This window comes from Trachypithecus francoisi, unplaced genomic scaffold, assembly GCF_009764315.1.
Source record: "Trachypithecus francoisi isolate TF-2019V2 unplaced genomic scaffold, Tfra_2.0 Lachesis_group5, whole genome shotgun sequence".
NCBI lineage: Eukaryota > Metazoa > Chordata > Mammalia > Primates > Cercopithecidae > Trachypithecus > Trachypithecus francoisi.
In genome coordinates, this window is record NW_022681470.1 from 143,973,860 (window position 1) to 143,988,292 (window position 14,433).

The 14,433-nt window shown below is 49.4% G+C and overlaps 1 protein-coding gene across 8 annotated transcripts in view; it reads right to left on the reverse strand.

The window, feature by feature from the left end:
• Nucleotides 1-14,326, reverse strand: part of CATSPERD (cation channel sperm associated auxiliary subunit delta) — a 61,574-nt gene extending 47,248 nt beyond the window's left edge. For 3 of the 8 annotated variants that reach the window (XM_033195994.1, XM_033195995.1, XM_033195993.1), the window contains exons 1-4: nucleotides 14,126-14,326; nucleotides 9,984-10,038; nucleotides 7,164-7,240; nucleotides 4,038-4,110 (exon numbers count right to left, since the gene is read on the reverse strand). In XM_033195994.1, the coding sequence (XP_033051885.1) occupies nucleotides 4,038-4,110; nucleotides 7,164-7,240; nucleotides 9,984-10,038; nucleotides 14,126-14,199 (279 nt within the window). In that variant the 5' untranslated portion in view covers nucleotides 14,200-14,326. Of the gene's footprint in view, nucleotides 1-4,037; nucleotides 4,111-7,163; nucleotides 7,241-9,887; nucleotides 9,935-9,983; nucleotides 10,039-12,535; nucleotides 12,663-14,125 lie in introns of those variants that run through there. The other 5 variants (XM_033196000.1, XM_033195999.1, XM_033195996.1 and 2 more) reach the window with 5 other exon arrangements.
• Nucleotides 14,327-14,433: the final 107 nt, after the last annotated feature.

The window sequence follows — 14,433 nt, forward strand, 5'->3', positions numbered from 1 at the left end:
AGAGGCCAGGCACGGTGGCTCAAGCCTGTAATCCCAGCACTTTGGGAGGCCGAGACGGGCGGATCACGAGGTCAGGAGATCGAGACCATCCTGGCTAACACGGTGAAACCCCGTCTCTACTAAAAAAATACAAAAAACTAGCCAGGTGTGGTGGCGGGCGCCTGTAGTCCCAGCTGCTCGGGAGGCTGAGGCAGGAGAATGGCGTAAACCCGGGAGGCGGAGCTTGCAGTGAGCTGAGATCCGGCCACTGCACTCCCGCCTGGGCGACAGAGCAAGACTCCGTCTCAAAAAGAAAAAAAAAAAAAAAAAGGAAGGGAGGGAGAGAGAGAGGGAGGGAGGGAGGGAGGAGGGAGGGAGGGAAGGAAGGAAGAAAGAAGGAGGCTAGGTGCAGTGGCTCACCCCTGTAATCCCAGCATTTTGGGAGGCCAAAGCAGGTGAATCAGCAGAGGTCAGGATTTCAAGACCAGCCTGGCCAACATGGTGAAACCCCGTCTTTACTAAAAATACAAAAATTAGCTGAGTATAGTGGCAGGTGCCTGTAGTCCCAGCTACTCGGGAGGCTGAGGCAGGAGAATCGCTTGATCCCAGGAGGCAGAGGTTGCAGTGAGCCGAGATCACGCCATTGCACTACAGCTTGGGCAACAAGAGCGAAACTCCATCTTGAAAACAAAAAGAAAAAGAAAAGAAAAGAAAAAAACATTTATGGCCGGGCGTGGTAGCTCACGCCTGTAATCTCAACACTTTGGGAAGGCAAGGCAGGCGGATCACTCAAGGTTGAGTTCAATACCAGCCAGCCAACATAACAAAACCTCATCTCTACTAAAAATACAAAAAAAATTAGCCAGGTGTGGTGATGCATGCCTGTAATCCCAGCTACTTGGGAGGTTGAGGCATGAGAATCGCTTGAACCTAGGAGGCAGAGGTGGCAGTGAGCCGAGATCGCACCACTGCACTCCGGCCTGGGTGACAGAGACTCGGTCTCAAAAAGCAAAAACAAAACAAAACAAAACAAAACAAAAACAACACAAAAAAACCACACCATTTTCCATCCTGGCTGACATGGTGAAACCCCGTCTCTACTAAAAATACAAAAAGTTAGCCGGGCGTGGTGGCGGCGCCTGTAGTCACAGCTGCTCAGGAGGCTGAGGCAGGAGAATGGCGTGAACCCGGGAGGTGAAGGTTGCAGTGAGCCGAGATTGAGCCACTGCACTCCAGCCTGGGGGACAGAGCGAGACTCCATCTCAAACAAAACAAAACAAACAAAACAAAACAAAAACACCACTTATGCCAGCAATAGTTGGTTGGTTCTTAGATACTGGCAACTGTGTATCTTGGGGCCAGCTAGAACCAAGTTGAAGCTGGTCTTGGGTGCCCTCAGATACCTCAATTCATTCCATCTCCTCTTCCTTTATAAAAACCTTCCCTGAAGCTGGGCATGGTGGTTCATGCCTGTAATCCTAGCACCCTGGGAGAACAAGGCGGATCACCTGAGGTCAGGAGTTTGAGACCAGCCTGGCCAACACAGTGAAACTCCGTCTCTACTAAAAAATACAAAAATTAGCCAGCCGTGGTGGCTAATTTTTGGGGTAATTCCAGCTACTCGGGAGGCTGAGGCAGGAGAATTGCTTGAACCCAGGAGACAGAGGTTGTGATGAGCTGAGATCGCGCCACTGCACTCCAGCTTGGGTGACAGAGGGAGACTCCCTCTCAAAAAACAAAAACCACAAAATCAAACAAACAAACAAACAAAACAAAACCTTCTTGGAGGACAAAGCCTAAAGTAGAAATGATGAATGACTAGCGTTAACTGTTAAGTGTTGCTTTTAGGAGAAACATTGGTATGCCGATAATTGACAAAACTTTATTTTTATTTATTTATTTTGAGACAGAGTCTCGCTCTGCCACTCAAGCTGGAGTGCAGTGACACAATCATAGCTCACTGCAACCTCCAGCTCCTGGCTCAAGCAATCTTTCCAACTCAACCTCCTGAGTTGCAGGAACAGCAGGCATGCACCACCACACCAGCACACCCGGCTAATTTTTTTTTTTTTTTTTTTTTTGAGACGGAGTCTTGCTCTTTCGCCCTGGCTGGAGTGCAGTGGCCAGATCTCAGCTCACTGCAAGCTCCGCCTCCCGGGTTTTACGCCATTCTCCTGCCTCAGCCTCGGAGTAGCTGGGACTACAGGCGCCCGCCACCTCGCCCGGCTAGTTTTTTGTATTTTTAGTAGAGGCGGGGTTTCACCGTGTTAGCCAGGATGGTCTCGATCTCCTGACCTCGTGATCCGCCGGTCTCGGCCTCCCAAAGTGCTGGGATTACAGGCTTGAGCCACCGCGCCCGGCCACACCCGGCTAATTTTTTAAAATTTCTTACAGATTTGGAGTTTCATCATGTTGCCCTGGCTAGTCTTGAACTCCTGGGCTCAAGCAATCCGCCCACCTCAGCCTCTCAAAGTGCTGGGGTTACAGGCTTGAACCACCACGTCCAGCCCAAAACTTTATTTAGCATAGGTGTTGATGGTATAATTTCTCAAATATTCACTAAGGGTGTGGTTTTCCTGCTTTGATTTAGGACATTTGGGGGGGGGGGGGGGCTCTTATTTTTTTCCGTAGAGACACGGGTCTCCTTATGTTGCCCAGGCTGGTCTTGAACTCCTGGACTCAAATGATCCTCCTGTCTTGGCCAATCAATGTATGGGGATTACAGGCATGAGCCACTGGGCCTGACTGAAGGAAGTCTTTTTTTTTTTTTTTTTTTTGAGGCGGAGTCTCGCTCTGTCGCCCGGACTGGAGTGCAGTGGCCAGATCTCAGCTCACTGCAAGCTCCGCCTCCCGGGTTTACGCCATTCTCCTGCCTCAGCCTCCCCAGTAGCTGGGACTACAGGCACTCGCCACCTCACCCGGCTAGTTTTTGTATTTTTAGTAGAGACGGGGTTTCACCGTGTTAGCCAGGATGGTCTCGATCTCCTGACCCCGTGATCCGCCCGTCTCGGCCTCCCAAAGTGCTGGCATTACAGGCTTGAGCCACCGCGCCCGGCCGGGAAGTCTTGAAATTACTGCATGTAAAGTAAGATACCATCCCACCTATCTATTTTTTATTTATTTATTTTATTATTGTTATTTTTTAAAGACAGAGTCTCCCTCTGTCGCTCAGGCTGGAATGCAGTGTCTCAATCTCGGGCCACTACAACCTCCACCTCCTGGGTTTGAGCAATTCTCCTGCCTCAGCCTCCCAAGTAGCTGGGACTACAGGCCCATGCCACCATGCCCAGCTAATTTTTGTATTTTTAGTAGAGACAGGGTTTCACCATGCTGGCCAGGATGGTCTCAATCTCTTGACCTCGTGATCTGCCCCCCTCAGCCTCTCAAAGTGCTGGGATTACGGGCATGAGCCACTGTACCTGACCAAGGGAGGTCTTGAAATTACTGCCTGTAAAGTAAGATACCATCCCACCTATCTATTTATAATATAACCAATGTAAGGAAGACTACCTACGTCGACTCTTTTTTCTTTTTCAGGAATAAAAAGTCTATTTTGGTACTAGAGGCAGAATAAAACCAGCCCTTCTTTTTTTTTTTTTTTTTTTTTTGACAGAATTTCACTGTTTTTGCCCAGGCTGGAGTGCAATGGTGCGACCTCGGCTCACCGCCAGCAACCTCCGCCTCCCGGGTTCAAGTGATTCTCCTGCCTCAGCCTCCCGAGTAGCTGGGATTACAGGCATGTGCCACTATCCGGCTAATTTTGTATTTTTAGTAGAGACAGGGTTTCTCCATGTTGGTCAGGCTGGTCTTGAACTCCCAACCTCAGGTGATCCACCTGCCTCGGCCTCCCAAAGTGCTGGGATTACAGGTGTGAGCCACCGTGCCTGGCAACCAGCCCTTCTTTAGGCTTAGAAATTGCACTTAACGTCTTTAAGAGGAACATTGTAAAATAAACCTCTAAACTAACAAGAACAGACCACTCTGATATTTCTGATCTGTATTTTCCCCTGAGTATTACTTATACTAGAATCCTTCAGATCGTTCCGTAAAATAACTACCTGCATTGATGTAGGGATGGTAAATGGAAGGAGACTAGTCTCAAAGTTATCTGTTGTGAAAAAAACTTGTTTTCTGAAATAAACAATGAATGAGTTAAATTAGGATAATGTCACACAAGGAAAGAAAAAAGACAATAAAAGTACTCTATAATGTTTCCACTCAAACAAAATTTGTATTGTAACTGGGAGTCATTTAGATATAATTTATTTATTTTACATAAATAAACCTCTGTTGTCCAGGTATTTGACTTCCAGAAATAATAGAAATAATAGTTTAAATGTGTGAACACATCAAACATAAAACTATATAAAATGTACACTGAGTGACAGGATGGACTTTGGTTTTATAATTTATATGGCTCTAATTCCACTAAAGTAAATAGTTTTAGATCAGGAATGTGTATATAAGAAAGAAACCATTTGTTCCTTCATATAGGAAACTTTTAAATAGGAAAAGGCCATCCATGAACATGTATATCATGTCATTATCCAGATCTCCTCCCCCAACTTCCCAATAAATTTTATGGTTTTCAACAGATAAGAATTACTGAGTTGGCCAGGTGCGGTGGCTCATGCCTGTAATCCTTGCACTTTGGAAGCCAAGGCAGGCAGATCATCTGAGGTTAGAGGAGTTTGAGACCAGCCTGGCCAACATGTCGAAACCCCATCTCTACTAAAAACACATATGAAAATTAGCCAGGTGTGGTGGTGCACACCTGTAAGCCCAGCTACTCAGGAGGCTGAGGCAGGAGAATTGCTTGAACCCGGGAGGCAGGGGTTGCAGTGAGCCAAGATCATGTCACTGCACTCCAGCCTAGGCGACAAGAGCAAAACCCTGTCTCAAAAAAAAAAAGAAAAAGAATTACTGAGTTAATTCCTATGCCTTTTAAAGTCTTTGTTGCCATCATGAATGGTATTTTTCATAATAGCCTTTAAAAAAAAAGAGAGAGAGAGAGAGGAATGGCTGGGTGCGGTGGCTCATGCCTGTAATTCCAGCACTTGGGGAGGCCCAGGTGGGTGGATCACCTGAGGTCAGGAGTTCGAGACCAGCCTGGCCAGCATGGTAAAAACCCTGTCTTTACTAAAAATACAAAAATTAGCCAGGCATGGTGGTGCACACCTGTAGTCCCAGCTACTTAGGAGGCTGAGGCAGGAGAATCGCTGGAACCCAGGAGGTGGAGGTTGCAGTGAGCCGACATTGCACTACTGCACTGCAGCCTGGGCAACAAAACAAGATTCTATCTCCAAAAAAAAAAGAGAGAAAGAAAGAGAGAGAGAGATGGGTCTTACTATGTTATCCAGGCTGGTTTTGAACTTGTGGGTTCAAGGAATCCTCCTGCCTCAGCCTCCCAGACATAATTACGTTTTATAAGTGGTCATGGTTGATTTGTAAAAGAGCTGCTGATGACAGAGACGGTTTCAGTCCTCCAGACAGGGTACAACGGTGTGTTCGTGGCTTACTGCACCTTCGAACTCCTGTGCTCAAGTAAACCTCCTACCTCGGCCTCCCAAGTAGCTGGGACTACAGGTGCACACTGCCAACCCCAGATAATTTTCTTCTTCTTTCTTTTTCTTTTTGAGACAGAGTCTCACTCTGTCGCCAGGCTGGAGTGCAGTGGTGCGATCTCAGCTCACTGCAGCCTCCGGCTCCCAGGTTCAAGTGATTCTCCTGCCTCAGCCTCTAAGTAGCTGGGACTATGGGCGGGTGCCACCACGCCCAGCTAATTTTTGTATTTTTAGTAGAGAAGGTGTTTCACCATATTGGTCAGGCTGGTCTCGACCTCTTGACCTCGTGATCCGCCCGTCTCGGCCTCCCAAGTAGCTGGGACTACAGGTGCACACTGCCAACCCCAGATAATTTCTTCTTCTTTCTTTTTCTTTTTGAGACAGAGTCTCACTCTGTCGCCAGGCTGGAGTGCAGTGGTGCGATCTCAGCTCACTGCAGCCTCCGGCTCCCAGGTTCAAGTGATTCTCCTGCCTCAGCCTCCCAAGCAGCTGGGACTACAGGTGCACACTGCCAACCCCAGATAATTTCTTCTTCTTTCTTTTTCTTTTTGAGACAGAGTCTCACTCTGTCGCCAGGCTGGAGTGCAGTGGCCGGGTCTCAGCTCACTGCAGCCTCCGGCTCCCAGGTTCAAGTGATTCTCCTGCCTCAGCCTCCCAAGCAGCTGGGACTACAGGTGCACACTGCCAACCCCAGATAATTTCTTCTTCTTTCTTTTTCTTTTTGAGACAGAGTCTCACTCTGTCGCCAGGCTGGAGTGCAGTGGCCGGGTCTCAGCTCACTGCAGCCTCCGGCTCCCAGGTTCAAGTGATTCTCCTGCCTCAGCCTCCCAAGCAGCTGGGACTACAGGTGCACACTGCCAACCCCAGATAATTTCTTCTTCTTTCTTTTTCTTTTTGAGACAGAGTCTCACTCTGTCGCCAGGCTGGAGTGCAGTGGTGCGATCTCAGCTCACTGCAGCCTCCGGCTCCCAGGTTCAAGTGATTCTCCTGCCTCAGCCTCCCAAGCAGCTGGGACTACAGGTGCACACTGCCAACCCCAGATAATTTCTTCTTCTTTCTTTTTCTTTTTGAGACAGAGTCTCACTCTGTCGCCAGGCTGGAGTGCAGTGGCCGGGTCTCAGCTCACTGCAAGCTCCGCCTCCTGGGTTCACGCCATTCTCCTGCCTCAGCCTCCCAAGCAGCTGGGACTACAGGCGCCCGCCATGTCGCCCGGCTAGTTTTTTGTATTTTTAGTAGAGACGGGGTTTCACCATGTTAGCCAGGATGGTCTCGATCTCCTGACCTCGTGATCCGCCCGTCTCGGCCTCCCAAAGTGCTGGGATTACAGGCTTGAGCCACCGCGCCCGGCCCCTAGGCATTTTTTCCTGAGGCATCCTAACAGTGCTTATACCAAGCATCTTTGACAGGTGGTACCACACTATACTGCAGTTGTTTTATTTCCTGGCTGATCTCTTCATCTCCCTTCCTCCAATTCCAGCCCCTGACTATGGACTCCCTACAGGCCAGCACCTAGCAACACATGGCAGAGCCGTCTTCTTTAATGTTTGTTGAATGAATGAAGGAGGACAAATCTAAAGATTTAATTTAAAAGGAAGGTAACTACATAAAATTGCCGCTTACCCTAGATATAGTGCTATATTTTTCTTGCAAGGATGTTTAATCAAGCGTGTTGTTGTAGATGGAAAATACAGGCGGTCCTAGAGAGATAATCACAAAATCTTAATAATATCAATAACCATAAACGGCTGGTAGAAATAATTTTTAATACACACCATTATCAACATAAAGGGTGAAATCTGAATTTGGTAGGTGGATTGTACCAATGTCATTTTCCTGCTTTGACCTTGTGCTATGATCATGTCAGATGTGACTGCTGGGGGAAGCTGGAGGAAGGGTTTGGGACCTCCCTGTACTGTTTTCGCAACTTGCTGCCAATATGTAATTACGTCCAAATAAACAGTTTTTTAAATTCACAGGGTGGGCCAGGTGCGGTGGCTCATGTCTGTAATCCCAACACTTTGGGAGGCTGAGGCAGGAGGATTTCTTGAGGCCAGGAGTTTTGAGACCAGCCTGAGCAGCTTAACACCACCACATCTCTACCAAAAATATAAAAATTAGCTGGGCATGGTATTGCATGCCTGTAGTCCCAACTACTGGGGAGCCTGAGGCAGGAGGATGGCTTGAGCCCAGGAGTTGTAGGCTGCAGTGAGCTATGATGTCAGCACTGCACTACAGCCTAGGCAACAAAGAAAGACCCTGTTTCTAAAATAAATGATAATTTAAAAATTAAAAAATTTCAGGCCAAATGCAGGGGCTCACCCCTGTAATCCAGCACTTTGGGGGGCCGAGGCGGGTGGATCACGAGGTCAGGAGTTCAAGACCAGCAGGGCCAACAGGGTGAAACCCCATCTCTACTAAAAATACAAAAATTAGATGGGTGTGGTGGTGCACGCCTGTAATCCCAGCTACTTGGGAGGCTGAAGCAGGAGAATCGCTTGAACCCGGAAGGAGAAGTTTGCAGTGAGCCAAGATTGTGCCACTGCACTCCAGCCTGGGCGACAGAGCAAAACTCCGTCTCAGAAAAAAATAAAAATAAATTAATTAATTAACAGGGTAATTATTTATATCACATCTCATACCTATACATGTTACTATTTGTTTACAGATGATTAGTTATTTGAAAGGCCAGAGAATGATAAATATTAACATGTTAGAAACCAGTCACTTGAAGATTGTTTCAAAATGCTGACACCATTTGTGAAATTATGCAGTTTTTTTTCTCTTTTTTTTTTTTTTTGAGACGGAGTCTCGCTCTGTCGCCCAGGCTGGAGTGCAGTGGCCGGACCTCAGCTCACTGCAAGCTCTGCCTCCTGGGTTTACACCATTCTCCTGCCTCAGCCTCCCGAGTGGCTGGGACTACAGGCGCCCGCCACCTCGCCCGGCTAGTCTTTTTGTATTTTTTTTAGTAGAGACGGGGTTTCACCATGTTAGCCAGGATGGTCTCGATCTCCTGACCTCGTGATCCGCCCGTCTCGGCCTCCCAAAGTGCTGGGATTACAGGCTTGAGCCACCGCGTCCGGCCTTTTTTTTTTTTTTGAGACGGAGTCTCGCTCTGTCACTCCAGGCTGGAGTACAGTGGCGCGATCTTGGTTCACTGCAACCCCTGCCTCCTGGGTTCAAGCAACTGTCCTGACTCAGCCTCCTGAGTAGCTGGGATTACAGGCGTCCACCACCACGCCTGGCTAATTTCTATATTTCTAGTAGACACGGGGTTTCACCATATTGGCCAGGCTGGTCCTGAACTCCTGACCTCAGGAATCCACCCGCCTCGGCCTCCTAAAGTACTGGGATTACAGGCATAAGCCACCTTGCCTGGCCGAAATTATGCCATTTTGTCAATAGGAAACAAATTTGAACTGACAGAGTATTTTTTCTTCATGCATTTTAAGCATGAAGTAAACTGACATTTCCCGTGACACTATATGAGGTAAACAAAGTAACAGGGTTTGCGCTACTGTTACTCTGCATTTTATTTATTTATTTATTTTTTGAGACAGAGTCTCGCTCTGTCACCCTGGCTGGAGTGCAATGGCCGGATCTCAGCTCACTGCAAGCTCCGCCTCCCGGGTTTACGCCATTCTCCTGCCTCAGCCTCCCGAGTAGCTGGGACTACAGGCGCCGCCACCTCGCCCGGCTAGTTTTTTGTATTTTTTTTAGTAGAGACGGAGTTTCACCGTGTTAGCCAGGATGGTCTCCATCTCCTGACCTCGTGATCCGCCCGTCTTGGCCTCCCAAACTACTGGGATTACAGGCTTGAGCCACCGCACCCGGCTTACTCTGCATTTTAAAATCTCCTATCAAGGCTGGGCACGGTGGCGAACGTCTGCAATCCCAGCACTTTGGGAGGCTGAGGCAGGTAGGTTACTGAAGTCCAGGAGCTCGAGACCAGCCTGGAAAACATGGCAAAACCTCGTCTCTACAAAAATACAAAAGTTAGCTGGGCGTGGTGGCACACACCTGTAATTCCGGCTACTAGGGAGGTTGAGGCATGAGAATCGCTTGAGCCAGGGAGGCAGAGGTCACGGTGAGCCAAGATGGCGCCACTGCACTCCAACCTGGGCAACAGAGCAAGACCCTGTCTCAAAAAATGAAATCTCCTGAGAGAGAAGTAAACAGAACACTCAATAAAAACTCAGGACCATCTTCGTTCTATTACCACTTCTTCCTCTTGGCCTTGTTCGGATGACTGGATCTCTCTAACCTTGTTTCTCAGTGAAATGGGAAAGATGAATCCCTACTTCAAAGGGGAATGAATTGTAAAGACTGAGTAATGATCTTAAATACCTGACAGTACCGGCACCCAAGAAATACAAGACGTGTTACCTCTGATCCTGTAATTAGATAAAAGTGAAGGATGAATTTAAGTGTGGAACCACATACCCCTCGAACGTCCTGTATGACATTAAACACTTTTCCTGTCCTCACTGTGCGAGCACTAGAAGTGACAAGAAAGACCATCTGTCAATTTTTATTGAATATTCAGCATGACTCCTCCTACTCAGCTGCCTCAGGGTTAACCCTAAAGTATCTGTTCTTTTTTTTTCTTTGAGATGGAGTGTCACACTGTCGCCCAGGCTGGAGTGCAGTGGCGCAATCTCGGCTCACTGCAACCTCCACCTCCCGGATGCAAGTGATTCTCCTGCCTCAGCCTCCCAAGTAGCTGGGATTACAGGCATGCGCCACAACGCCCGGCTAATTTTTTGTATTTTTAGTAGAGTCGGGGTTTCACCGTATTAGCCAGGATGGCCTCGATCTCCTGACCTCGTGATCTGCCCGCCTTGGCCTCCCGCAGTGCTGGGATTACAGGCGTGAGCCACCGCACCCGGCTGAGAATGTCTAAAGGCTCCTTCACAGACCCCAGTTGAGGCAGATTATGAAGTCCTGCAACAAAGTATTCAGTGCTCCTTAAGGGAGTGTGTGGTGACTGGAAGGATGGTATAGTTTACAGCAGAGGTGCTCAATCTTCAATATGCATCAGAATCACTGGGGTTGCAGGGGGCGGGGGGGGGGTGGTTTTGACAAACTGTGGGGAAAAGAAAGATCAGACTGCTACTGTGTCTATATAGACAGAAGTAGACATGAGAGACTCCATTTTGTTCGGTATTTGAGATGTTGTTAATCTGTGACCCTACCCCCAACCTTGTCCTTGCAAGAGACATGTGCTGTGGTGACTCAAGGTTTAAAGGATTTAGGGCTGCGCAGGGTGTGCTTTGTTAAACAAGTGCCTGAAGGCAGCTTGCTGGTTAAAAGTCATCACCATTCTCTTAATCTCAAGTACCCAGGGATACGCACACGGCTGAGGATCGCAGGGACCTCTGCCTAGGAAAGCTAGGTGTTGTCCAAGGTTTCTCCCCATGGGATGGTCTGAAATATGGCCTCGTGGGAAGGGAAAGACCTGATCGTCCCCCAGCCTGACACCCGTGAAGGGTCTGTGCTGAGGAGGACTAGTGCAAGAGGAAAGAAGGCCTCTTGGCGGTTGTTGGCAGTTCAGATAGAGAAAAGCATCTGTCTCCTGCCCGTCCCTGGGCAATGGAACATCTCCGTGTAAAACTCGATTGTATGTTCTGTTTACCAAGAAAGGAGAAAAACCGCCTTAGGGAGAAAGGTGGGACTTGCTAGCAATGCTGCTCTTTATGCACTAAAAAGGCTTATGAAGATGTTTGCATATGCATATCAAGGCACAGCACTTTTCCTTAAACTTATTCATGTCACAGAGATCGTTTTTTTTTTTTCTTTTGAGGCGGAGTCTCGCTCTGTCGCCCGGGCTGGGGTGCAGTGGCCAGATCTCAGCTCACTGCAAGCTCCGCCTCCCGGGTTTACGCCATTCTCCTGCCTCAGCCTCCCGAGTAGCTGGGACTACAGGCGCCCGCCACCTCGCCCGGCTATTTTTTTTTGTATTTTTAGTAGAGACGGGGTTTCACCGTGTTAGCCAGGATAGTCTCGATCTCCTGACCTCGTGATCCACCCCTCTCGGCCTCCCAAAGTGCTGGGATTACAGGCCTGAGCCACCACGCCCGACCCAGAGATCTTTATTCATATGTCTTACTACTGACCTTCTCCCTCCGATGATCCTATTATCCCGCCACTTCCCTTTTTTCCTTTTTTTTTTTTTTTTTGAGACGGAGTCTCGCTCTGTCACCCAGGCTGGAGTGCAGTCGCCAGACCTCAGCTCACTGCAAGCTCCGCCTCCCGGGTTCATGCCATTCTCCTGCCTCAGCCTCCGAGTAGCTGGGACTACAGGCGCCGCCACCTCGCCCGGCTAGTTTTTTGTATTTTTTTTTTTTTTTTTGAGACGGAGTCTTGCTCTGTCACCCAGGCTGGAGTGCAGTGGCCGGATCTCAGCTCACTGCTTGCTCTGCTTCCCGGGTTTACGCCCTTCTCCTGCCTCAGCCTCCCGAGTAGCTGGGACTACAGGCGCCCGCCACCTCGCCCGGCTAGTTTTTTGTATTTTTTAGTAGAGCGGGGTTTCACCGTGTTAGCCAGAATAGTCTCGATCTCCTGACCTCGTGATCCGCCCGTCTCGGCCTCCCAAAGTGCTGGGATTACAGGCTTGAGCCACCGCGCCCGGCCAGTTTTTTGTATTTTTAGTAGAGACGGGGTTTCACCGTGTTAGCCAGGATGGTCTCAATCTCCTGACCTCGTGATCCGCCCATCTCGGCCTCCCAAAGTGCTGGGATTACAGGCTTGAGCCACCGCGCCCGGCCCACTTCCCTTTTTTCTAAGATGGTAAAGATAATTATCACTAAATACTAAGGGAACTCAGAGACCCGGCGCCGGCGTGGGTCCTCTGTACGCTGAGCGCCGGTCCCCTGGGCCCACTTTTTCTTTCTCTATACTTTGTCTCTGTGTCTCATTTCTTTCCTCAAGTCTCTCGTTCCACCTAACGAGCAACGCCCACAGGCGTGGAGGGGCAGGCCACCCTTTCAACAAACCACGGTTTGCTGGGTCCCACTGCCAAGTCCCTGACTCAGTAGGTCCGGGGAACTGCATTTCTAAGCAATTACAATAAATTCCCAGGTGATCTTGATGATGCTGGTCCAGGGACCATTCTTTGAGAACCTGTGTGGGGAAATGAGAGAACTGGATATAAGCCATCTTTTCAGACCTTGAGACAAATCCTATTAGTAAATTTCACTGGAAAATCTTTCTCCCCACTTACTAGTTATGTGTTGTTAGGTAAGGGTGTCTTTAATTTTCCTAAGTATGCTTTTATATCCACAAAATAAGAGTATTGGCCGGGTGTGGCGGCTCACGCCTGTAATTCCAGCACTTTGGGAGGCCAAGGTGGGCGGATCACGAGGTCAGGAGTTCGAGACCAACCTGGCCAACATGGTGGAACCCCCGTCTCTACTAAAAACACAAAAAATTAGCTGGAAGTGGTGGCGGGCGCCTGTAATCCCAACTACTCTGGAGGCTGAGGCAGGAGAATTGCTTGAACCTGGGAGGGGGAGGTTGCAGTGAGCCGAGATCTTGCCACTGCACTCCAGCCTGGGCAACAAGAACAAGACTCCATCTCAAAACAAAAATAATAATAAAATAAGGGTATGGCTGGGCGTGGGTGACTCACACCTGTAATCCCAATACTTTAGGGGGCTGAGGCAGGAGGATCACTGAAACCTAGGAGTTCAAGACCAGCCTGGGCAAAACAGTGAGACCCATCCCCCCTTTTATTTCTTTGATTGAGTCTCCCTCTGTCACCCAGGCTGGAGTGATATCTCGGCTCACTCCAACTCCACCTCCTGGATGCAAGCGAGTTTTCTGCCTCAGCCGTCCAAGTAGTTGGGATTACAGGCACCTGCCACCAATCCTGGCTGATTTTTGTATTTTTAGTAGAGACAGGGCTTTCATCATGTTGGCCAGGCTGGTCTGGAACTCCTGACCTCAAGTGAGTGATCTGCCCACCTCTGCCTCCCAAAGTGCTGGGATTACAGGCGTGAGCCACTGTGCCCAGCCAGTGAGACCCCATCTGTACAAAAAAAAATAAGTAAAATAAATACGGTTAAGGAATCATTAGGAATCTTCCTGTAAACATCAAATAAGACCATACACCATAAGAAAACAGCTCACAGGTCCCTACTGAATGTGACAGTTTAGTCGAGGTGGGAGTTCCCTGAGGGCAGGAACGGAGTTTCAGCAACTGGTCCCCATGGCAGGTTGGAGTATCCACTAACCTAACATTTACTGAAATTTCAAAATGTGCCGGGTAAGGCTGGGCGCGGTGGCTCACGCCTGCAATCCCAGCACTTTGGGAGGCAGGGGTTGCAGTGAGGCGAGATCGCGCCACTGCACTCCACCCGGGGCAACAGAGCAAAAACTCCGTCTCCAAAAATAAAAAGAAGTGGGAGGGCTTAATATCGGGATGGGAGGGTCGGGTGGAATAGGGTGAGCGAGGCGTCAAGTTCGATTCCTAAAAAGAGTAAAAGGGGAGCCTCAGAGAGGTTGGGGAGCAGGCCTCGGCTCCAAGATGAACTAGCACCCTCCCGACCCCCGGGAGCACCCCCGCCCCAGGAGGGCAGCCCTACCGGCAGAGCGGCTGAGCTGTGACCAGCGGGCGGAGCCACATGGTCACAGCCGCCACCAGCATCAACATCAGCATCGACTTGGCCCTCCGCTGCCACCACTGCCCCTCAACCGCCACCGGGAGCCGCTGCACAGTCCATGTGCAGACTGATGCCTGCGCATGCGCACCAATGAGTCCCGGGAGCAGGCCTGAGCGCACTGTAGCCCCGCGCTCCGCCTGAACCCTGAGCATGTGCAGACGAATCCCGGGAAGCCTGAATCCGCGCACAAACGCGCGCTCAGAGCCTGGGCATGCGCACCCGGCCACCCG